This window comes from Nerophis ophidion, linkage group LG25, assembly GCF_033978795.1.
Source record: "Nerophis ophidion isolate RoL-2023_Sa linkage group LG25, RoL_Noph_v1.0, whole genome shotgun sequence".
NCBI lineage: Eukaryota > Metazoa > Chordata > Actinopteri > Syngnathiformes > Syngnathidae > Nerophis > Nerophis ophidion.
In genome coordinates this window covers 21,515,742-21,534,892 of record NC_084635.1, presented here as the reverse complement: position 1 = coordinate 21,534,892, position 19,151 = coordinate 21,515,742, and the positions used below count along the sequence as shown (strand labels likewise).

At 39.8% G+C, this 19,151-nt stretch overlaps 1 protein-coding gene across 1 annotated transcript; it reads right to left on the bottom strand.

The window, feature by feature from the left end:
• Positions 1-4,956: 4,956 nt before the first annotated feature.
• ist1 (IST1 factor associated with ESCRT-III) lies at positions 4,957-17,743 on the bottom strand. Its single transcript, XM_061887029.1, has 10 exons — positions 17,606-17,743; positions 15,483-15,581; positions 15,210-15,390; positions 15,047-15,134; positions 13,516-13,599; positions 13,326-13,436; positions 13,099-13,245; positions 12,570-12,665; positions 12,098-12,143; positions 4,957-6,085 (listed from the first exon to the last, which is right to left on the bottom strand). Exons 2-10 carry the CDS (start codon positions 15,568-15,570, stop codon positions 5,925-5,927), a joined length of 1,002 nt encoding a protein of 333 aa, XP_061743013.1. The 5' UTR covers positions 15,571-15,581; positions 17,606-17,743; the 3' UTR covers positions 4,957-5,924.
• Positions 17,744-19,151: the final 1,408 nt, after the last annotated feature.

Here is a 19,151-nt window from a genome sequence, read left to right as displayed (position 1 = left end):
AAGAAAGCTACCATGGGAGCTAGAAAATAAAAGGAGCTTACCATGGAGGCTAGCATAAACAGAACCGGGAACAGAAGTCGTTACGTGTTGTATAAAGACAAATTGGAAGCAGAGAACAAAAAACAGTAAGCTACAAACATCTAACGAAAATATGGCTTACCGCTACGCTGCAAGGATACGACCCGACAGGTAGCAACGACAAGAGCGACATGTGGGAACGACAAGACTAGAGGACAAAAACAGACTCAGAAAGAAGCGGGCCGATTGACTCCAGGTGTGGCCAGGTGCCAATCAGCCGCAGCTGAGGGAAAACAGCACACAGGGGAAAAAAACAGGAAACAGACAAAATAAGAGCGCTGACAGGAACTAAAAACAGGAAATACTAAACAAACACAGGAAAAACTAAGAAACGGTCAGTGGCAAGCCTGACAATATATATACCATATATATATATACTGTTGGCCCTGCGATGAACTGGCGACTTGTCAAGGGTGTACACTGCCTTCCGCCTGATTGTAGCTGAGATAGGCGCTGGCGCCCCCCGCGACCCTGAAGGGAATAAGGGGTAGAAAATGGATATATATATATATATATATGTATGTAAATAAATGATAAATGGGTTGTACTTGTACAGCGCTTTTCTACCTTCAAGGTACTCAAAGCTCTTTGACACTACCTCCGCATTTACCCATTCACACACTGATGGAGGGAGCTGCCATGCAAGGCGTTAACCAGCACCCATCAGGAGCAAGGGTGAGGTGTCTTGCTCAGGACACAACGGACGTGACGAGGTTGGTACTAGGTGGGGATTGAACCAGGGAACCTAGGGTTGCGCACGGCCACTCTGCCACTGCGCCACGCCGCCCCTATATATATATATATATATATATATATATATATATATATATGTGTGTGTGTGTGTGTTTATATATAATATATATATACATATCTATATATACATATGTATATATACATATCTATATATTTATACATATATATATATATACACATATATATATATATATATATATATATATATATATATATATATATATATATATATATATATATGTTGCTTTATTGAATTTACAACCCCTTGGCGCTGTTTTGTATTGTTCTCGTACTGTTTCTGTACTTGTCTTGATTATTATTATTTCTTTGATTAATGTTGAATATTAGGAAGTTTTCGGGAGAAAAAAAAACAGCTTGTTTAAAATGGTGCTTTAAATTTTGATGTATTATTAGCATAATTAATTAGAAGTAAAGCTGTATTTTTTACGCAGATGCGTTTACTTTTTGTCCTGTTTCAAGTTGTATGTGAATTCTACACTGCGATATGGAGGGAAAAAGAAAAGAAATCCCAGGTTTATGCGCCAAAATGTGTCCTGTAAGCCAGCTTATTATAATTCAATCAATCAATCAATGTTTACTTATATAGCCCTAAATCACTGGTGTCTCAAAGGGCTGCACAAACCACAATAATTGAATATACTGTTCTAAATATCCATCCATTTCCTACCGCTTGTCCCTTTTGGGGTCGCGGGGGGTGCTGGAGCCTATCTCAGCTGCATTTGGGCGGAAGACTGTGTACACCCTGGACAAGTCGCCACCTCATCACAGGGCCAACACAAATAGACAGACAACATTCACACTCACATTCACACACTATATTTCACATATTATTATTATTATTATTGTATGTTATTTAAATTGCCAGGTTTTTCGCCCTTAATTACTCTGGAAAGCCTGACGTGACATATTTGTCAAATTCGCTTAAATGCTAAAAAGCCACTCAATACATTTCACTGTTACTATTATTTTCAAGTCATATTTTATTTTGCCCGAGTCAAAGTAAATTTCTAAAAAGTGTCAAGTTGAGTTAGTTTAGTTTAGTTTTACACAAGAAATAAGCCGAGAACAATTTAACATATATGCATCAGCACTCATTTTTTTCATAAATTAGTATTTTTAGAAAAAAAACAGGAATGGGCTCTACAGAAATAGGTCTGGGTTGTTGTAATATTGTGTATTTCATTATTTCCTCCCTGAAAATTAGGTGATATATAGGCTACGTTTTAATTGTCGGAAACTGCTAAACATTTAAAGTGTGCGCTCTGAGATCGGTAGGTTGTGAGTTCAATCCCCAGCCGAGTCATACCAAAGACTATAAAAATGGGACCCATTACCTCCCTGCTTGGCACTCAGCATCAAGGGTTGGAAATGGGGTTTAAATCAACAAAAAAGATTCCCTGGCGCGGCCACCGCTGCTGCTCACTGCTCCCCTCTCTTTTAGCGGCGTATTGATAGCAGTGAGCTAGTTCTAGTTTACACTGCTATTGTTGACACACTTTTGCTTTGTCTCAAACTTGCTGAAAGTAAATTCTAGATTATGATTAATCGATCTCTCAACCGATAGTAGACCAATGTGACCATGGACCGACGGGCTGGTCAACTTTCACGTCCCTGAGATGGCCCCAAAAGACGCTTCTGCAGCAACCTTTTTTTTAACCCTTAATGAGGATTGTGATTAATTCCTCATCTAAACTGGATTATGTGAGAGTGGAAATATTACAGTAAGTGTTTGTTTTATTTTGTTTTTCTATGTTATGTTTTGTTTGTATGTTTAGCACCTAGCAATGCTGCGGATTTTATTGCGTCACAATGAAACGGCATCCATCACATCTTATTGCTCGTCCTCTTTATGTACAGGCTCAAAAATATGAGGTCTTGGATGACAATCTTTTCCAAAAGTAATTGTTGTTGGCTTTCACAAAGTCTGGTTGATTAGCATTGTTGTTGATGGGGAAGGGCTCTGTTTGTAGCGCGATGTCACGTAATCACGTGACGGGCTTCCACAGACAACATTCACACTCACATTCACACACTCGGGCCAATTTAGTGTTGCCAATCAACCTATCCCCAGGTGCATGTCTTCTGAAGTGGGAGGAAGCCGGAGTACCAGGAGGGAACCCACGCAGTCACGAAGAGAACATGCAAACTTCACACAGAAAGATCCCGAGCCCGGGATTTAATTTAGGACTACTCAGGACCTTCGTATTGTGAGGCAGATGCACTAACCCCTGTTACACCGCGCTATTTAAAAAACATACCGTATTTCCTTGAATTGCCGCCGGGGCGCTAATTAATTTAAAACCTCTTCTCACTCCTGCGCTTACCAAAGGCATGCAGTAAAAGTAAGCATGCGCTAATTATTTTAAAACCTCTTCTCACTCCGGCACTTAACAAAGGCATGCAGTAAAAGTAAGCATGCGCTAATTATTTTAAAACCTCTTCTCACTCCGGCACTTAACAAAGGTATGCAGTAAAACTTTGAGTGTGGCGTTAGCTTGGACTTTAAATCCTACTGAATAGCTCTTAATCTTCTTCCCTTTATGCGATTTCAAATTACCGGTATTGAAATCAGCCTCCTCCATTTTGAAAATGATGACCAGGCGGTCATCAAATTATTTTGGGAAGCGAGTTTGACCCGGCAGTAATTCAAGACAGGCGCATACTATATGCCCTGCGGCAATTCAAGGAAATACGGTATATATTATTATTCAGATATTATTCATTAATAATTTAGTTAGAATGTAATTAATTTAATTTTAAATTTATTTATTTTTTGTGGCTATTTCAGTCCTTTCTTTTGCAGTATGTTTAGTTACTATTTAATTTTGTGATCACCCTGACCTAAGTTTTGATAATAATCTTAGCAGTTAAAAGATGGTTTCATATAATTTGATACTTTATCCCGTTAAACTGTAAGTAATGATTGAATATGATTCCAATCATCAGTGAGATTACGAATTCAGTCTTGAGATTTGCATGGGCCTCAAAGTCAGAAAGGTTAAAAAAAAAAAACCCTGACTTAAACCAAACACACAGTCTGCTAAAACTTTTTAATCCGGCCAGCAAAACATAACCAAACTATTTTTCCAAACCTTTGAAACTGTAGCAGGTAATAGGATATCCCATGCTATTTGTAACTGTGGCCTATAAAACCTTTTCCACTGGTTTATGATCTTAGAAGAGCATTTTTTATTAGTCAACTTAATACAAAACTAGTTACCAAATTTACCAACACGTTGTATATCCATCCATCCATTTTCTACCGCTTATTCCCTTTGGGATCATTGGTGCCTTTCTCAGCTACAATCGGGCGGAAAGCAGGGTACACCCGGGACAAGTCGCCACCTCATCGCAGGGCCAAAATAGATAGACAAACAACATTCTCACTTACTGTGAAAGAATTAAGCCGTCGTCACTCAGGTTCTATGGACCACTCAGGAAGGACATGCTTGAGCAGGTTTGACTCGTTTATTTTACTTTCAAGGAAGTCTTTTGTGCCGTCGCTGCTCCTGCTGCTCGCTTCTAATTGTCGCTCGGTTGGCTGCGTTTACTGTCGTACTTACTCTTCTCCTTGCTTCTGCTGCAGGCTCTCCTCCTTTCCTTTTGATCTCTCCTCCATTTCCCCTTTTATACATCACAAGGATATAAGTTGTGTCCCGGTGTGCGAGCCACGCACCTGATTTCACTCGTAGCGTCGCTCCGGGCACGCCCCGCCTCTCCGCTCATCCACATTCTCCGCCTCCTCTCCGCCATCTTGGGCCGAGCTCCAGCGTGCCCTGCCGCTCTTTCGGACCGTCGGCTCCGCCTCTCCACTCACATTCACACACCAGGGCCAATTTAGTGTTGCCAATCAACCTATCCCCAGGTGCATGTCTTTGGATGTTGAAAGAAGCAGGAGTACCCGGAGGGAACCCACGCGGTCACGGGGAGAACATGCAAACTACACACAGAAAGATCCCAAGCCCGGGATTGAACCCAGGACTACTCAGGACCTTCGTATTGTGAGGCACATGCGCTAACCCCTCTACCACCGTGGTGCCCACAATGTATATGTGTATCATAATATTGTGAGATTATTGCCAATAAAAAAAAAAAGCACAATACTTTTGCAATTCCAAATAGACTTTAATTAAGTAAGGACACATTCAATGGTCCAATACAGAAAGCAAGTGAGGGAAGCATTTTCGCTCAGGTTATTATCCTTGTGACATTTTCCCCAAGAATTAGTAGCCGTGCAAGCTAAAATGAGTGGCTTAGTTCAAGAAGTGAATCCCAACCACTTTATTGTGGCACATTTGTGTGCCTTGAAATTAAAAATGATCCAAATGAACTTACATTTGTCCAAACATCTCAAATTATTGTTTCCACCTATCTATACTAGCAACATGTAGTGACAGGCAAAACAATGATGCTCTTCTATTAGATGGCAGAAGGTACCTATTACTTTGTGATATTTTAGTTTGGTGGTATGCATGAGATTTCCAATGTAGATGATGTGCATTGGATCCATCAAGGTTGGGTAACATTGGGCTAGAGGACACATGTACTGTACATGACAGGAACATAGATATATTCTCACAAGCAAACAAACATCACCAAATTGTTCACGGGTACAGTAAATAAAGTGATGCATAAACTGTAGAAAATTGGATTTGTATTCAGTCTTGACGGCCAGCAAATGCATGACGCGCTGTCCATCTACAGACTTGCAAGGCCTCTGGTGAGAGATGAACAACTAGGCAAACATGGTCCATTGACAGTAACATCCCGTGCAAATAACCAAGGCTTGTCTGTTATTTGAAACATAAATACATAAGTCGAACCGTCAAAAGGTGGCTGTTAAAATAGTGAGGCTAGGCAATATGAAACAGGAATAATTACATGTAAATAACTCTAGGAAGTAAAATATATACTGGTCTAGCTGATTAGAAACCTGAGTGCGCTATCATAGCCTCAGTGCAAAATATTCTATATGAGCTAAGATTAAATGTATCATGTTATATGTTATATTTAGTCAATTTTGAGCTATGAGCATGTTTTTTTTCTAAACTCAATGATAAAGAACATAACTCTTAGGTCTTCTTCTTCAGCTCTTCAAAGCGTCTTGTCAGATCATCAAAGTCGATGTCGTCCGAAGTTGTGGTTTTCCCGCCCAAGGAGGATGACGGGAGCGTGTCCGGCACAGAAGGAAGCTCCGGGAGAGCGTTGTTGTCAAATATTTGTGGTGAAGGACCTGCAGCAAAATACAGAGTGGCTGTAAGCATCGCCGGGACTTAAATCCTATCGCCTAAATGCTTAATAAACTTGATCAAAAAAGTAAAGTACAGCAATACGAATACACTATCAACTACAACATTTTAGGTTTGCCTATATTGCTTGAACACAAATTACGTTTAATGTCACTATTGTAATTAAATGCAATATTAATGCTGTATGCAGAGCATTACTGCCTGAGTTTGTAAACACTAACAAAAACAACCACAACATTTTTTTTGTAACAAAAACAAGTAAAATAAATTATTGTGAAACTAGGGTTGGGCAATATATCAATATACTCGATATATGGCGGGTTTGTCGCTGTGCGATATAGAAAATGACAATATTGTGATATTCGAGTATACGTTCTCACGCAGTTGCTTTTAGCTGCTGGCATTACACTCCAAGCTCTTCCAACTCTTTCTTGTCTCTCCTTCTCAAAGACAGCAAGCGCACCTTCTTACATACGTCACATACTGTCATGTCATACGTCACATACGTATACGCCCTCGCGGAACAGACATGTAGCAGCAAGGGTAACGTTAGCTGTAATGCTAGTGGAGCCGTGCGAGTGGTAATACGAGAGAAAGAAGGTGTGAATCTGGTAACAAATAAAGGAAGAATTAATTCCCAAGAAAAACAGCAGGGGGTCTGGCGGTGGTTTGGCTTTAAGTGGGAATATGTCGAACAGATAACCGTAATTTGTCAAGTGTGGCGCAAAAGCGTTGCTACAAAAAGTAGCATTACTGCTAATATGTAGCATCATTTGAAAAGTCACCTGCTAAAGAATGAAGAGTGTTTACTATGCATGTCAACATCTCCATTCTGTGCCACACGACCACACCATCAAAATGCAGAGGCAAATATTTCCAGATCAACACCGTATGAAAAAAATAGTCAACAACAAAAGGAAATAATGTCCGCAGTAAACAAAGGACAGACACTATTTGATTTCCTATTATGCAGCTAATTTTCATTTGACAGTTATTGAAAGATCTTGTGTGACATCATGCACACAAGTGAACTTTATTTGTTTTAAGCTATTGTAGTGGCGTACTGTACAAAAAGTGCACTTTAATTTAGTGCTGTTTTGATATGTCATCTTGGGTGACATCATGCACAAAAGTGCACTAATAGCTTGTTTTAAAATGTCTGTGACAATCTTGCACTTTGTTTTGGAAATGACATGAATGTTTGTGCCACTGCTTAATAACTGTTTAATAAATACACTTTTGCTAAATTGACTTAGTTGTGATTTCCTTCTCTGCATGAAAGTTTAAAATGAGCAAATATCAATGCAGTATCAAGAAGAATGTTTTAATGTAGACACATAGAATCATCATATTGCTGTGATTATATGCATCAAGTGTTCATTCAAGGCTAAGGCAAAATATCGAGATATATATCGTTTATCGTGATATGGCCTAAAAATATTGAGAAATTAAAAAAAAGCTATATCGCCTAGCCCTACGTGAAACCTTTAACAGTTTTTCTCTCGTCGTTTTCCTTTGAGTAATCTCTCTTCATCATCCCTTCCTTGTACACTCCCCCCACATGCACACGCAGGCCACATCACCGGTGCTGCTCTCTATTGGAGCAGTTTTGGGCCTATTTTACTCATTCAACAAATGATCTAAGCAACACAATACAAATCAATGCTTTTTTCTAATTGAATTAATCGATTTACTCGATGAACCATTGCAGCCCTAACTGCGACACAGCTGTGCTAAAGATTGGCTGGGCTAGGCAGCTCATCAGCCAATCACCGATTAGTTAAAAAAGAAGAAACTATCTGCCCCGATCTGATCCCGATCATTTCTAATAAAAACACAACCTAGCGTGAGAACACTTTGTACCTGGTTTACGAACTTACTGGAGTGATGGCACAAATGTTATGTGGTGAAGTACTAGATATTGATCCTACATGCAATGGAAGTTAATAAAGATTTATTAAAGAAAAACACTGATGTCCTACATTTATCTAATTTATGTTTTGAAATGCTTATTCAATCATCGCATTACCTGACACACTATTTTGTCAAACATATCAATCAATCAATCAATGTTTACTTATATAGCCCTAAATCACTAGTGTCTCAAAGGGCTGCACAAACCACAACACAAACCACTACGACATCCTCGGTAGGCCATAAGGGCAAGGAAAACTCACACCCACAGTGGGGACGTCGTGATATGTGATAAGTTATAATCAGCATCTACTTACTAATATTTACATGGTGTTTATGTCAGCATAACTTTAAATGTTTTTGAAACATTTGTCTGGAAATACAACAATTAATCTGTGACCTAACTTCGTACATGTTTTGACTTGAAGGTCAACCGCTTCTTTGCACCCACTTTAGAATTACTCTCGTTAATTTGTGTAAGCCCAGAATATATATACATATGCATATATATATATATATATATATATATATATACATATATATACATACGTATGTATGTATATATATATATATATATACATACATACACATATATATATACGTATATATAGATATATACACATATATGTATGTATGTATGTATGTATATATATATATATATATACAGTGAAGAAAATAAGTATTTGAACACCGTGCTATTTTGCAAGTTCTCCTACTTAGAACTCATGGAAGGGTCTGGAATTTTCATGTTGGGTGCATGTCCACTGTATGAGCGGTAACCTAAAAAGAAAAATCTAGAAATCACAATCCATGATTTTTTAACAATTTATTTGTGTGATGAAGCTGAAAATAAGTATTTGAACTCCAATATTAGTATTTGGTAGAGTAGCCTTTGTTTGCAATTACAGAGGTCGAACGTTTCCTGTAATTCTTCCCCAGGTTTGCACAGACTGCAGGAGGGATTTTCGCCCACTCCTCCACACAGATCTTCTCTAGATCAGTCAGGTTTCTGGGCTGTCGCTGAGTAACACAGACTTTCAGCTCCCTCCAAAGATTTTCAACTGGATTTAGGTCTGGAGACTGGCTAGGCAACTCCAGAACTTTGATATGGTTCTTACAAAGCAGCTTCTAGGTTTTCCTGACTGTGTGCTTTGGGTCATTGTCATGTTGGAAGATCCAGCCACGACTCATCTTCAATGATCCGACTGAGGGAAGGAGATTTTTGGCCAATATCTTACACTACATGGCTGCAGTCATCCTCTCCTTAATACAGTTCAGTCGTCCTGTCCCATGAGCAGAAAAACACCCCCATGGCATGATGCTACCACCCCCATGCTTCACAGTAGGGATGGTGTTCTTAGAATGGTACGCATCATTCTTCTTCCTCCAAACACGCATAGTGGATTTATGACCAAAAAGGTAAATTTTGGTGTCATCTGTCCACAAAACCTTCTTCCATGAGTCCTCTGGATCATCCAAATGGTCATTGGCAATCTTAAGACGGGCCTTAACATGTGCTGGTTTAAGCAGGGGAACCTTCCGTGCCATGCATGATTTCAAAACCATGAGGTCTTAGTGTATTACCAACAGTGACCATGGAAACAGTGGTCCCAGCTCTTTTCAGGTCATTGACTAAGTCCTGCCGTGTAGTCCTGGGCTGACTCCTCACCTTTCTTAGCATCACTGAGACCCCACGAGGTGATATCTTGCATGGGGCTCCACTCCGTTTGAGCTTGACCGTCATGTTTAGCTTCTTCCATTTTCTAATGATTGCTCCAAGAGTGGACCTCTTTTCACAAAGCTGCTTGGCAATTTCTTCGTAGCTCTTTCCATTCTTGCAGAGATGTACAATGTTGTCCCTGGTGTCTTTGGATAGCTCTTTGCTCTTAGCCATGCTGAAGGTTTGGGTCTTACTGATTGTATGGGGTGGACAGGTGTCTTTATGCAGCTAACGACCTCACACAGGTTCATCTGATTCAGGATGATACAGTGGAGTTGAGGAGGACTTTTAAAGGTAAACTAACAGGTCTTTAAGGGTCAGAATTCTAGCTGATAGACAGGTGTTCAAATACTTATTTTCAGCTGTATCACACGAATAAATTGTTAAAAAAATCATAGATTGTGATTTCTGGATTTTTTCTTTTTAGCTTATCTCTCATACAGTGGACATGCACCTACCGTGTAAATTTCAGACCCCTCCATGATTTCTAAGTGGGAGAACTTGCAAAATAGCAGGGTGTTCAAATACTTATTTTCTTCACTGTGTATATATATATATATATATATATATATACACATACATACATACACAAATACATATATATGTAAATATATATATACACACACACACCCTTATTTGAATGTAAAATGTTGCCCCAATTAAATCAATACTGTAAAAACATTCTAACTTAAAAGGTTAAACGTGTCCATTAATGTCAGGCTATTTTCTTTTTGAGTTCTGCGTGGCGCACCAAGGTAGTGCACCATGACTCCATCTCTCCAACCGATTTTCACCTGTGTCTCTGTAAAGTTCCGCATTCGTAAATCACTTTACAGTTAACTTCAAGAGTGGAGTTAAGGCATGGAGAGCGTGTGACAAGTGTGGGAGATACTTGCACACACTTTCTAATTCAAATTGCATGGAGGTTTGCGTAAGCCAGGTTTTATAAGTCTGAATACTTTCTGAATACATAATTCCACGCACAGTTATATAGATGAGGCCCTTGGTCAGCCAGGGAATAAGATGACATATCAGTGTTGCCAACTTAGCAACTTTGTCCCTATATTTGGCGAGTATTCGAAGTTCCCTTAGAACACCTTTCTCTCCGTGGTGTCTCTATATTTCCACTAATTGATGACCACAAATGTCTTTGGACCTCCAGAATTTGCATTTTACATAGTATTACTACCCTTTTTTTTTACCTGTCTGGCTCTCAATGAAGGCGGTTGTATTTCCCTCATCTCTCCATTATCACTTTTGCTTTGCTTATTGTCTTGTCTTAACTTTCTCAGAGCCTCTCTTTTGCATTGTCCGAAAATTAAAAAATTTACTTTATTAACTTGATGCTCAACTCAATTGATAAGATCTTCTTGACAACAATGATGGGACATTTGCTGCTGGATAGATGAGGAACTCTTGGGAAAAGTGTCGAATCCTGTAGCTGTCAGTTCTTTCTGTTGAGAACGTGAAAGATATCTATTGTATCTATTTGGAACTGTGATAACAGGGCATCTGCTGATTGCATTGAGCAACGCCCTGGTGTACCGACAAATTCGAAAGACGACGGCAGCCGTTCAAGGAGCCCAACGGCTGCCCTTCGCGATGGATGGTATTGGTAGAGCTGTGGGCACTCCGACTTTGGTCAGCTCAGAATTTAATTGCAAATTGGATAACATCTCGGAGCTTTGCACCCAAAAATTATGATCAATTTGAAAACCAGAATGGACAATTAGATCAGACAAGTCCATTGTAATGTGTTTGCTTGCCCGAAACCAATAACAATTCTTATCTACAATTTGGCTCCCTCTGTAAATGACCTAGGCAAGGATGTGCTGTAAACATCGTAGTTCGACCAGTGCAGCAAAAGACACTCTGAAACCCTCCCCCCTTCTTCAAGAACACCTGTGATGTTGCCACTGTTTGTGGACACAGAGAGGAGTGACATCCATGCTTATAGATAAAACGTGCACCCATGGATCACTGCTACAAATACACACACACTACCCTGCCCAGGTTTTTTATCATCTTAAACCACGACCCCCGTCGCCTCCAGAGTACAGGAGGTGTTTTTTATGATCTCAAACTGAGCCCGCCCAGGGAGGTTAGTTTGGGATCTGCTTCTCCCCCTCACCACCATGTTTTACCTTTCCTAGCTATTTTACTGGGTGTTTACCATAAGTGGCGATCTATCAGTCATTCGGTCCTGTATTCCCCTGTAAGTGTTTATTGTACTGTATGTCTGCTCTTGGGCAGTTGTAGTGAAAACAATTGATTTTTTATTTCCTAAGTGGCAATGACAATAAAGTTATATTCTATTCTAAATAATATTCCATATCTAGATACAATTGTTGGTTGGACTCACCTGTGGCCTGGAAAGGAAGAACGTTTCTGTGTGTTAGGTCATCAATCTAAAACAGAAGAGGTTTGCTTGTGTGACAGTGTCCATTGCCTTATACACAGTGTAAATAATGTTATGTTATGCTAGTGCTTAAAGTAAGAATATAAGCAAAAGGCAAATGCTCCTAGGAAACCATCACCTGAGGAAGCATGAGACTGTTTTTTTATTTAGTTTAAGTCCAGTACTGTCCAATAAAATCCCAGGTCTTTGACTACTTTGTTGTTAGTGTTAGAATACAAAGAATGTATGCTGCCTACTTCAGATGGATGCTGACCATTTATATGCATAAAGAAGAGAAACCAAGCCTGCCACGGAAGAAATGCAGAAGAAGAAGCGCAAGCTAAGTGAACTGCTCTTCCCTGAGTGATGTTTTGTCCGTCTTGTCACTCTGCGGGCACTGAAAGGGGTCATGAATGTGAAGATTTTAGTCACTTACAGACTCGTATGTGGGGGGAGAAGTGGGCAGCTGAGGGGGCTGCCCTCCTCCCATGGGTTGCGTTAAGCTGAATCCAATGGGTGGATTGGGTGGTTCCTGGAGGTAAACGAACACATGACGCAAACGCAATGAATGTATTGTTCTGATTCCTGAACACAAACATGCTTGCTCAGGCTGTATGAAACACAGTGGGGACATTCAGGATATTGCTTGTATTACAGCAATAGTGCAATAATTGATTTGACATTAATTAAAATAAAACACCCAACTACAGCCCAGTTACCAGTGTGTGGGCCGGGCCAAATGTGTAATTAACTACTTTATATTTTACTTAAAGTTCAAGAACTTGTACTACAATTAGGAATTCTGTCAAGGCTGTAACACATTATTCATGTTTACATTGTTTCTCATGGAGAATATTGCTTTAATTTATGAACTTTTCTATTTATGAAACCTCTCCATGAACCAATTACGTTATTAAATTGAGGTTTTAAATTAAAAGTGCAAAGCAATTTAAGATATATCTTACTGCTCCTTTGGGAGGTGGGTAGTTGAAAGGTACAGACATAGGCATGGGCATGGCAGGAGCAGTAAAACCTCCTCCTCCTCCTCCTCCAGACTTCTTGTAATTGTTCACATCAATCAGGTCAGCTTCTTCCCCATGATTCACCTCAGGCTGTCGGGAAAAAAGTGACACAACAGTAAGTAATCACAACAAATTACATCATCCTGACCACCAAATTTTTTGATGCCTACCCGGACCATGGCATCGGGTTCATACGGCACATTATAGTTCTTGGCTATCTCAATCAGGTAGCGCTCTACCAAGATCTTGGGAGGGGCCTCCACACTCAGCTTGTGCATCAGCTGAAAACATAAAATGTTGTAGCAGATTAGATGCAATTTATTATTACAATGGCTACATACTCTGGAAAAAGATGCTTACTCTTTCATTAACTGTTCCAATTTGGTTTGACCTGCACAGCTTGCCATACTCCTTGCTATATTTTGCACATAGCTGGTCTGATACCTACAAGAAGAAATAGAAAATCTAAATTCAAATAGACAGACTGATATCAGTCAGTATTATGATCAAAAATGCATCCACGCAATTACTTTTTATACCGCTTGTCCTAGTAATCGCAGGGCACACAAAGACAAAACCATTCAACTCAGTTTCAAACCTATGTGCAATTCTGACTCTTCCATTGACTTAACATGCATTTTTTGCAACATTTAAAACATAATCGCGCGAACACAGTATGGGTGCATTTCAGGGCTTGGCGATATGTCGTGTTAGTAAGATATATCGATATGTTTTTAAACAAGATATAATAATATTGATATAATTTATTTCAGGTTAAAATGACTAAACACCGCTTATTTGTTGTGTTCTTTGTTCTCCCCCGCTTCCCACTCCCTCTCATCATTCCATGGGCTAATAAATCCCTCTCCTTCCTTCTTCCAAGACATGACTGGTTGGTTGTTTACTATGATGAGTCCCGATTGGTTGCGATTAGGGCAAAACATTAGGGACAGGCCAATCAGAGGCAAGATAGGGCGGATCATCGAACCAGGAAGGGAAATCACAAAAGACATCCCAAATGACGACGAGAGAGTCGTAGAAGAGAAGAGTGAATATTCAAGCGGGCGATTTATATATTAAAAAAACTAGTGGAAGATGCCTGAGAGATTCTATTCCTTAGATTTTTCTTTTAGGGATGTAGAAGACGTCCAGGAAACCTACAATTCGTCTACTTGGCCACATTTGGACAAATGTATGCGTCTCGATAAAACATTAATTTAAGTTGATTACCGTGTAAGCCCAAATCAAAACTGTTCTCGAGTTGCCAAGCCGGGCATATTTTGCACGAAAAATGCTTCCAAAAATGTATGCCAGGAAGATCATAGCCGCACAATTAAGTAAAGCCACTTACTTGGCCCTGATCACAACCGTACGTGTGTGTCAGTCCATTACATCGTCGAGTGGGAATTAAAAAGCGCCTGCCAGCAAATGTATTTTTTATCCGCGTTTGATACATTTTGTATTATATTCACACTCATTTTATTTGTTATACATATAATTTAGTTTATATTGTGTAATTCTGTGCGATTTAAACAGTTTATTTTCTGTGATCTTAATACCCATCTTGACTTATTGGGTTAATAAAAGTGCCACTGACTGTTTACAGTACAGTTGTCATTCACTTCAATTTAAGTGAATCTCGCACAAAAATTTGTATCTGTATTTATATTTTCACCGGAAAATATATCGAGTTATATGTTGACTTTAAGTAAAAATATATCGAGATATATTTTTTCTTCCATATCGCCCAGAACTATTGCATGTATTGAGTAACTTTCAACATTTTATGTGCATGCAGTTCTGGAGTAAAAGAGTTAACTTACATAAACAAATACATGTGAACATGTTGGTATGGGCTTTTTTTTATTTTTTTCCCCGAAGGACTACTTACAATCTTTAATTCTGCCACCTCTGACTGGAGGCGATGAGCTGCCCAGATAAGGGTGGACACCGCCTCCTGCAAGCCCGGATCCAGCTCCCTAATTATAACCACACAATTATTTAACTGGACAGATGGATATTTATAACTAAAGATCGCAAAGGCAACCATTTACTTCATTGATTGAATGAGGCCAAAGCGTGTAAGCAGCAAGTCACAGTAAAGCTCCAGGATCTCCATGGCTTCAACCAAATAGTCCTCCCTGATGATGTGCTCCACACGGATCCGCGCCCGCTCATCTTTTCCCGATGACAGGTAATCTGCAATCTCCTTGCGAGCCTTTTGAGCAAGCTCAGCTACATTGTAAAATGATTGGAGGAAAAACAGGGAAACATAAAACCACCATTTTTTATTTTTGTTTTCTTGCTCTTATTACGCCAACACTCACTTTTCTTGTTCTCAAGATGTTTGAGTCGGTTGATGACAAGCCGGAGGTTGACTCTTAACCTCTCCGATTTGAAGCCTCCGCCGAGCATCACTGGTGGATCTGCTCGGTGGACAAGAGTAAAACGTGTTGAGTCTATTCAACCTAACCTTGTCTAGTCATATCAGCTAATGTTTTATAGTCCCCATTACTCTCCAATAATGTCGTAAAAAAGTAGTTCTGTTTTTTAAAACCAATAAAATCTAGAGCAGCTGTGTCAAACTCATTTTAGATCGGGGGCTACATGGAGAATAATCTACACCTGAGTGGGCCGGACTGGCCGGGATTGAACCCAGTACTACTCAGGACCCGGGGATAGGTTGATTGGCAACACTAAAATTGGCCCTAGTGTGTGAATGTGAGTGTGAATGTTGTCTGTCTATCTGTGTTGGCCCTGCGATAAGATGGCGACTCGTCCAGGGTGTAGATTGCCTTACGCCCGAATGCAGCTGAGATAGGCTCCAGCGACCCCAAAAGGGACAAGCGGTAGTAAATGGATGGATGGAGGTGCTGCGGCTAATGTCATCTATTGTACAAGTCTACTAAATAGGAACATTCGCATACATCTGCTGGACGGAGTTATGATGACAAGCTATATTTCCAGTTTTAATTTGTTTTTTGTTTTACCATAAATTGATGTATGGAGGGGAAAAATATGTCCTTATGCCCTATTATTACTTACACTTGTTTGCACAAAATAAAGTTAGCAGCGAATAATAAGTACACAACAGCCAAAAGGGTGGAGTGCCATACCCGGGTTGGGGAGGAGATCTTGACCCAAGTGGAAGAGTTCAAGTACCTCGGAGTCTTGTTCACGAGTGAGGGAAAAGTGGATGGTGAGATCGACAGGCGGATCGGTGCAACGTCTTCAGTAATGTGGACGCTGTATCGATCCATTGTGGTGAAGAAAAAGCTGAGCCAGAAGGCAAAGCTCTCAAATTACCGATTGATCCACGTTCCCATCCTCACCTATGGTCATGAGCTTTGGGTTATGACTGAAAGGATAAGATCACAGGTACAAGCGGCCCAAATGAGTTTCCTCTGCCGGGTGGCGAGGCCCTCCCCTAGAAATAGGGTGAGAAGCTCTGTCATCCGGGAGGAACTCATAGTAAAGCCGCTGCTCCTCCACATCGAGAGGGGTCAGATGAGGTGGTTCGGGCATCTGGTCAGGATGCCACCCGAACGCCTCCCTACGGAGGTGTTTCGGGCACGTCCGACCGCTAGGAGGCCACGGGGAAGACCCAGGACACGTTGGGAAGACTACATCTCCCGGCTGGCCTGGGAACGCCTCGGGATTCTCCGGGAAGAGCTGGACGAAGTGGCTGGGGAGAGGAAAGTCTGGGTTCCCCTGCTTAGGCTGCTGCCCCCGCGACCCGACCTCAGATAAGCGGAAGAAAATGATTTGTTTATGTTTTACCATAAATGTATGTATGGAGGAAAACAAATATTTCCTTATTACCTATTATAACTTACTCTTGTTCGCGCAAAATAAGGTTAGCAGCAAATAATAAGTACACAACAGCCAAAACTACTACTGGCTGACATTTAAAAACGTTGGCTTTTGCCCCTAATTAAAGCCCACCTGTTTTTTTTCCGAGTCACACACACACACATATATATATATATATATACATATATCAAAATAGCAAAAATCTGATGTGTTTGTAAAAACTATTTAAAAAAAAGGCTTGCTACAGAATGGAAACTAAGACTAATGTTGGTAAACTCCAGCAGCTTGTGACCTAGCCTAGCTCAGTTATGCTAGCAACATTAAAGCACGGCGTTCTAAGCAGAGAGTTTACGTGGTGTTGTTACAAACTGTGGTAATATTTAATATTATATTTGACATAGAACCAGGTTTCATAAGAACGTTAAGTAAAAACACGCGGGCGTGCGTTCGATTTTGACGAAGAACAAACAACTGCCGTTGCTAGTTTATTCTTGACAGCGAGCTGCTAAGATGGCTACATAGCTCGCTCGACGCGAGAGAAGTGCTATCTAATGTTTATTTTAAGTGGTCAAATGACACTAATAAGCACCCTAAAACAATTTGCTTGATCACAAATAAGTAGAATTCGACGATTTACCTGTCAGTAGCTTCACAGTAACTCAACTGCCACTTCCGTGGTTAGCTTGTGTGACGTCATGCGTTTTTTTTCCCCAGTTGGGGTGTGTCACGTGACACCAGGATGTGGAGCAGGGTCACAAATTTTTGTGAAACCAAGAGCTACTTCTTGGGTACTGATTAATGCAAAGGGCTACCAGTTTGATACACACTTAAAAATTTGCCAGAAATAGCCAATTTGCTCAATTTACCTTTAACTCTATGTTATTATTAATAATTAATGATATTTATCTTTGTGGAAAGACTGATCATCTTAATGATTTCTCACAATAAATATATATAGAAACAGATAAATATCAATATGTAACACTTTATTTTTATATTTTCTCTAAGTGCACATTTTTCAAATTGAACATTTTCAAATGATCACTTCTAAGACAGTCTTGTGAAATCACAATATCCCATTTTAACTGGCTGGCCACTAACATTTTTTAACAAATCATGAATTACTTTGCACCATGTTTGTACAAATAATAACTCATGTAAAATACAACTCTCAAATTTTTAAATAAATCATGTAACACTTTGAACTGGACACCAAATCTGTTATCTGTTTCTTTGTCAGTTAGTGGGAAGCCTGACATTGCATGTTATTAACTATTGTGTTGTACTCTGGTGTGTAACTTGACACTGCAACTCTGAGTGAGTCTTGCAGATGTGCATCAGTGAGGCGTGTTCTGTGTTTGTTCTTGATGAAGTTCATGTCAGAAAAGGCTGATTCACAAAGATAAGTTGAACCAAACAGGCTTGCAACCTTCATAGCTGCTGCGCATACACCACTGTACTTTTCTGTGTCAACAAGGCCACCAAAAGTTTTGTGCAGCCTGGCGGGCTTTAGATTTTAAATTGTCAAGAAAGAAGAGGAAGGAATTTAAAAGGTAAAAAGTTATATGTGTTTGAAAATCCTAAAATCATTTTTAAGGTTGTAATTTTTCTCTAAAATTGCCTTTTCTGAAAGTTATAAGAAGCAAAGTAAAAAAATAAATGAATTTATTTAAACAAATAAAGACCATGTCTTTATAATTTTTTCTTGGATTTTCAAATTCTATTTGAGTTTTGTCTCTCTTAGAATTAAAAATGTCGAGCAAAGCGACACCAGCTTGCTACTAAATAAATACAATTTAAAAAATAGAGGCAGCTCACTGGTAAGTGCTGCTATTTGAGCTATTTTTAGAACAGGCCAGCAGGCTACTCATCTGGTCCTTACGGGCTACCTGGTGCCCGCGGGCACCGCGTTGGTGACCCCTGATTTAGAGCTTGGGTGTCAAACTTAAGGCCCGGGGCCCAGTTCTGCCCGCCAAATCATTCTATGTGGCCCACGTAACATCAATATTTATGGAACATGTCCACAAAAAAATCTAGCTGTCAATACTGAATATTGCCTTGTTGAAATTTTTTCACAATTTATGAACTGTTTTAAGTCTCACCTTAAAACTCATTTGTATACTCTAGCCTTTAAATAGACTCCCTTTTTAGACCAGTTGATCTGCCGTTTCTTTTCTTTTTCT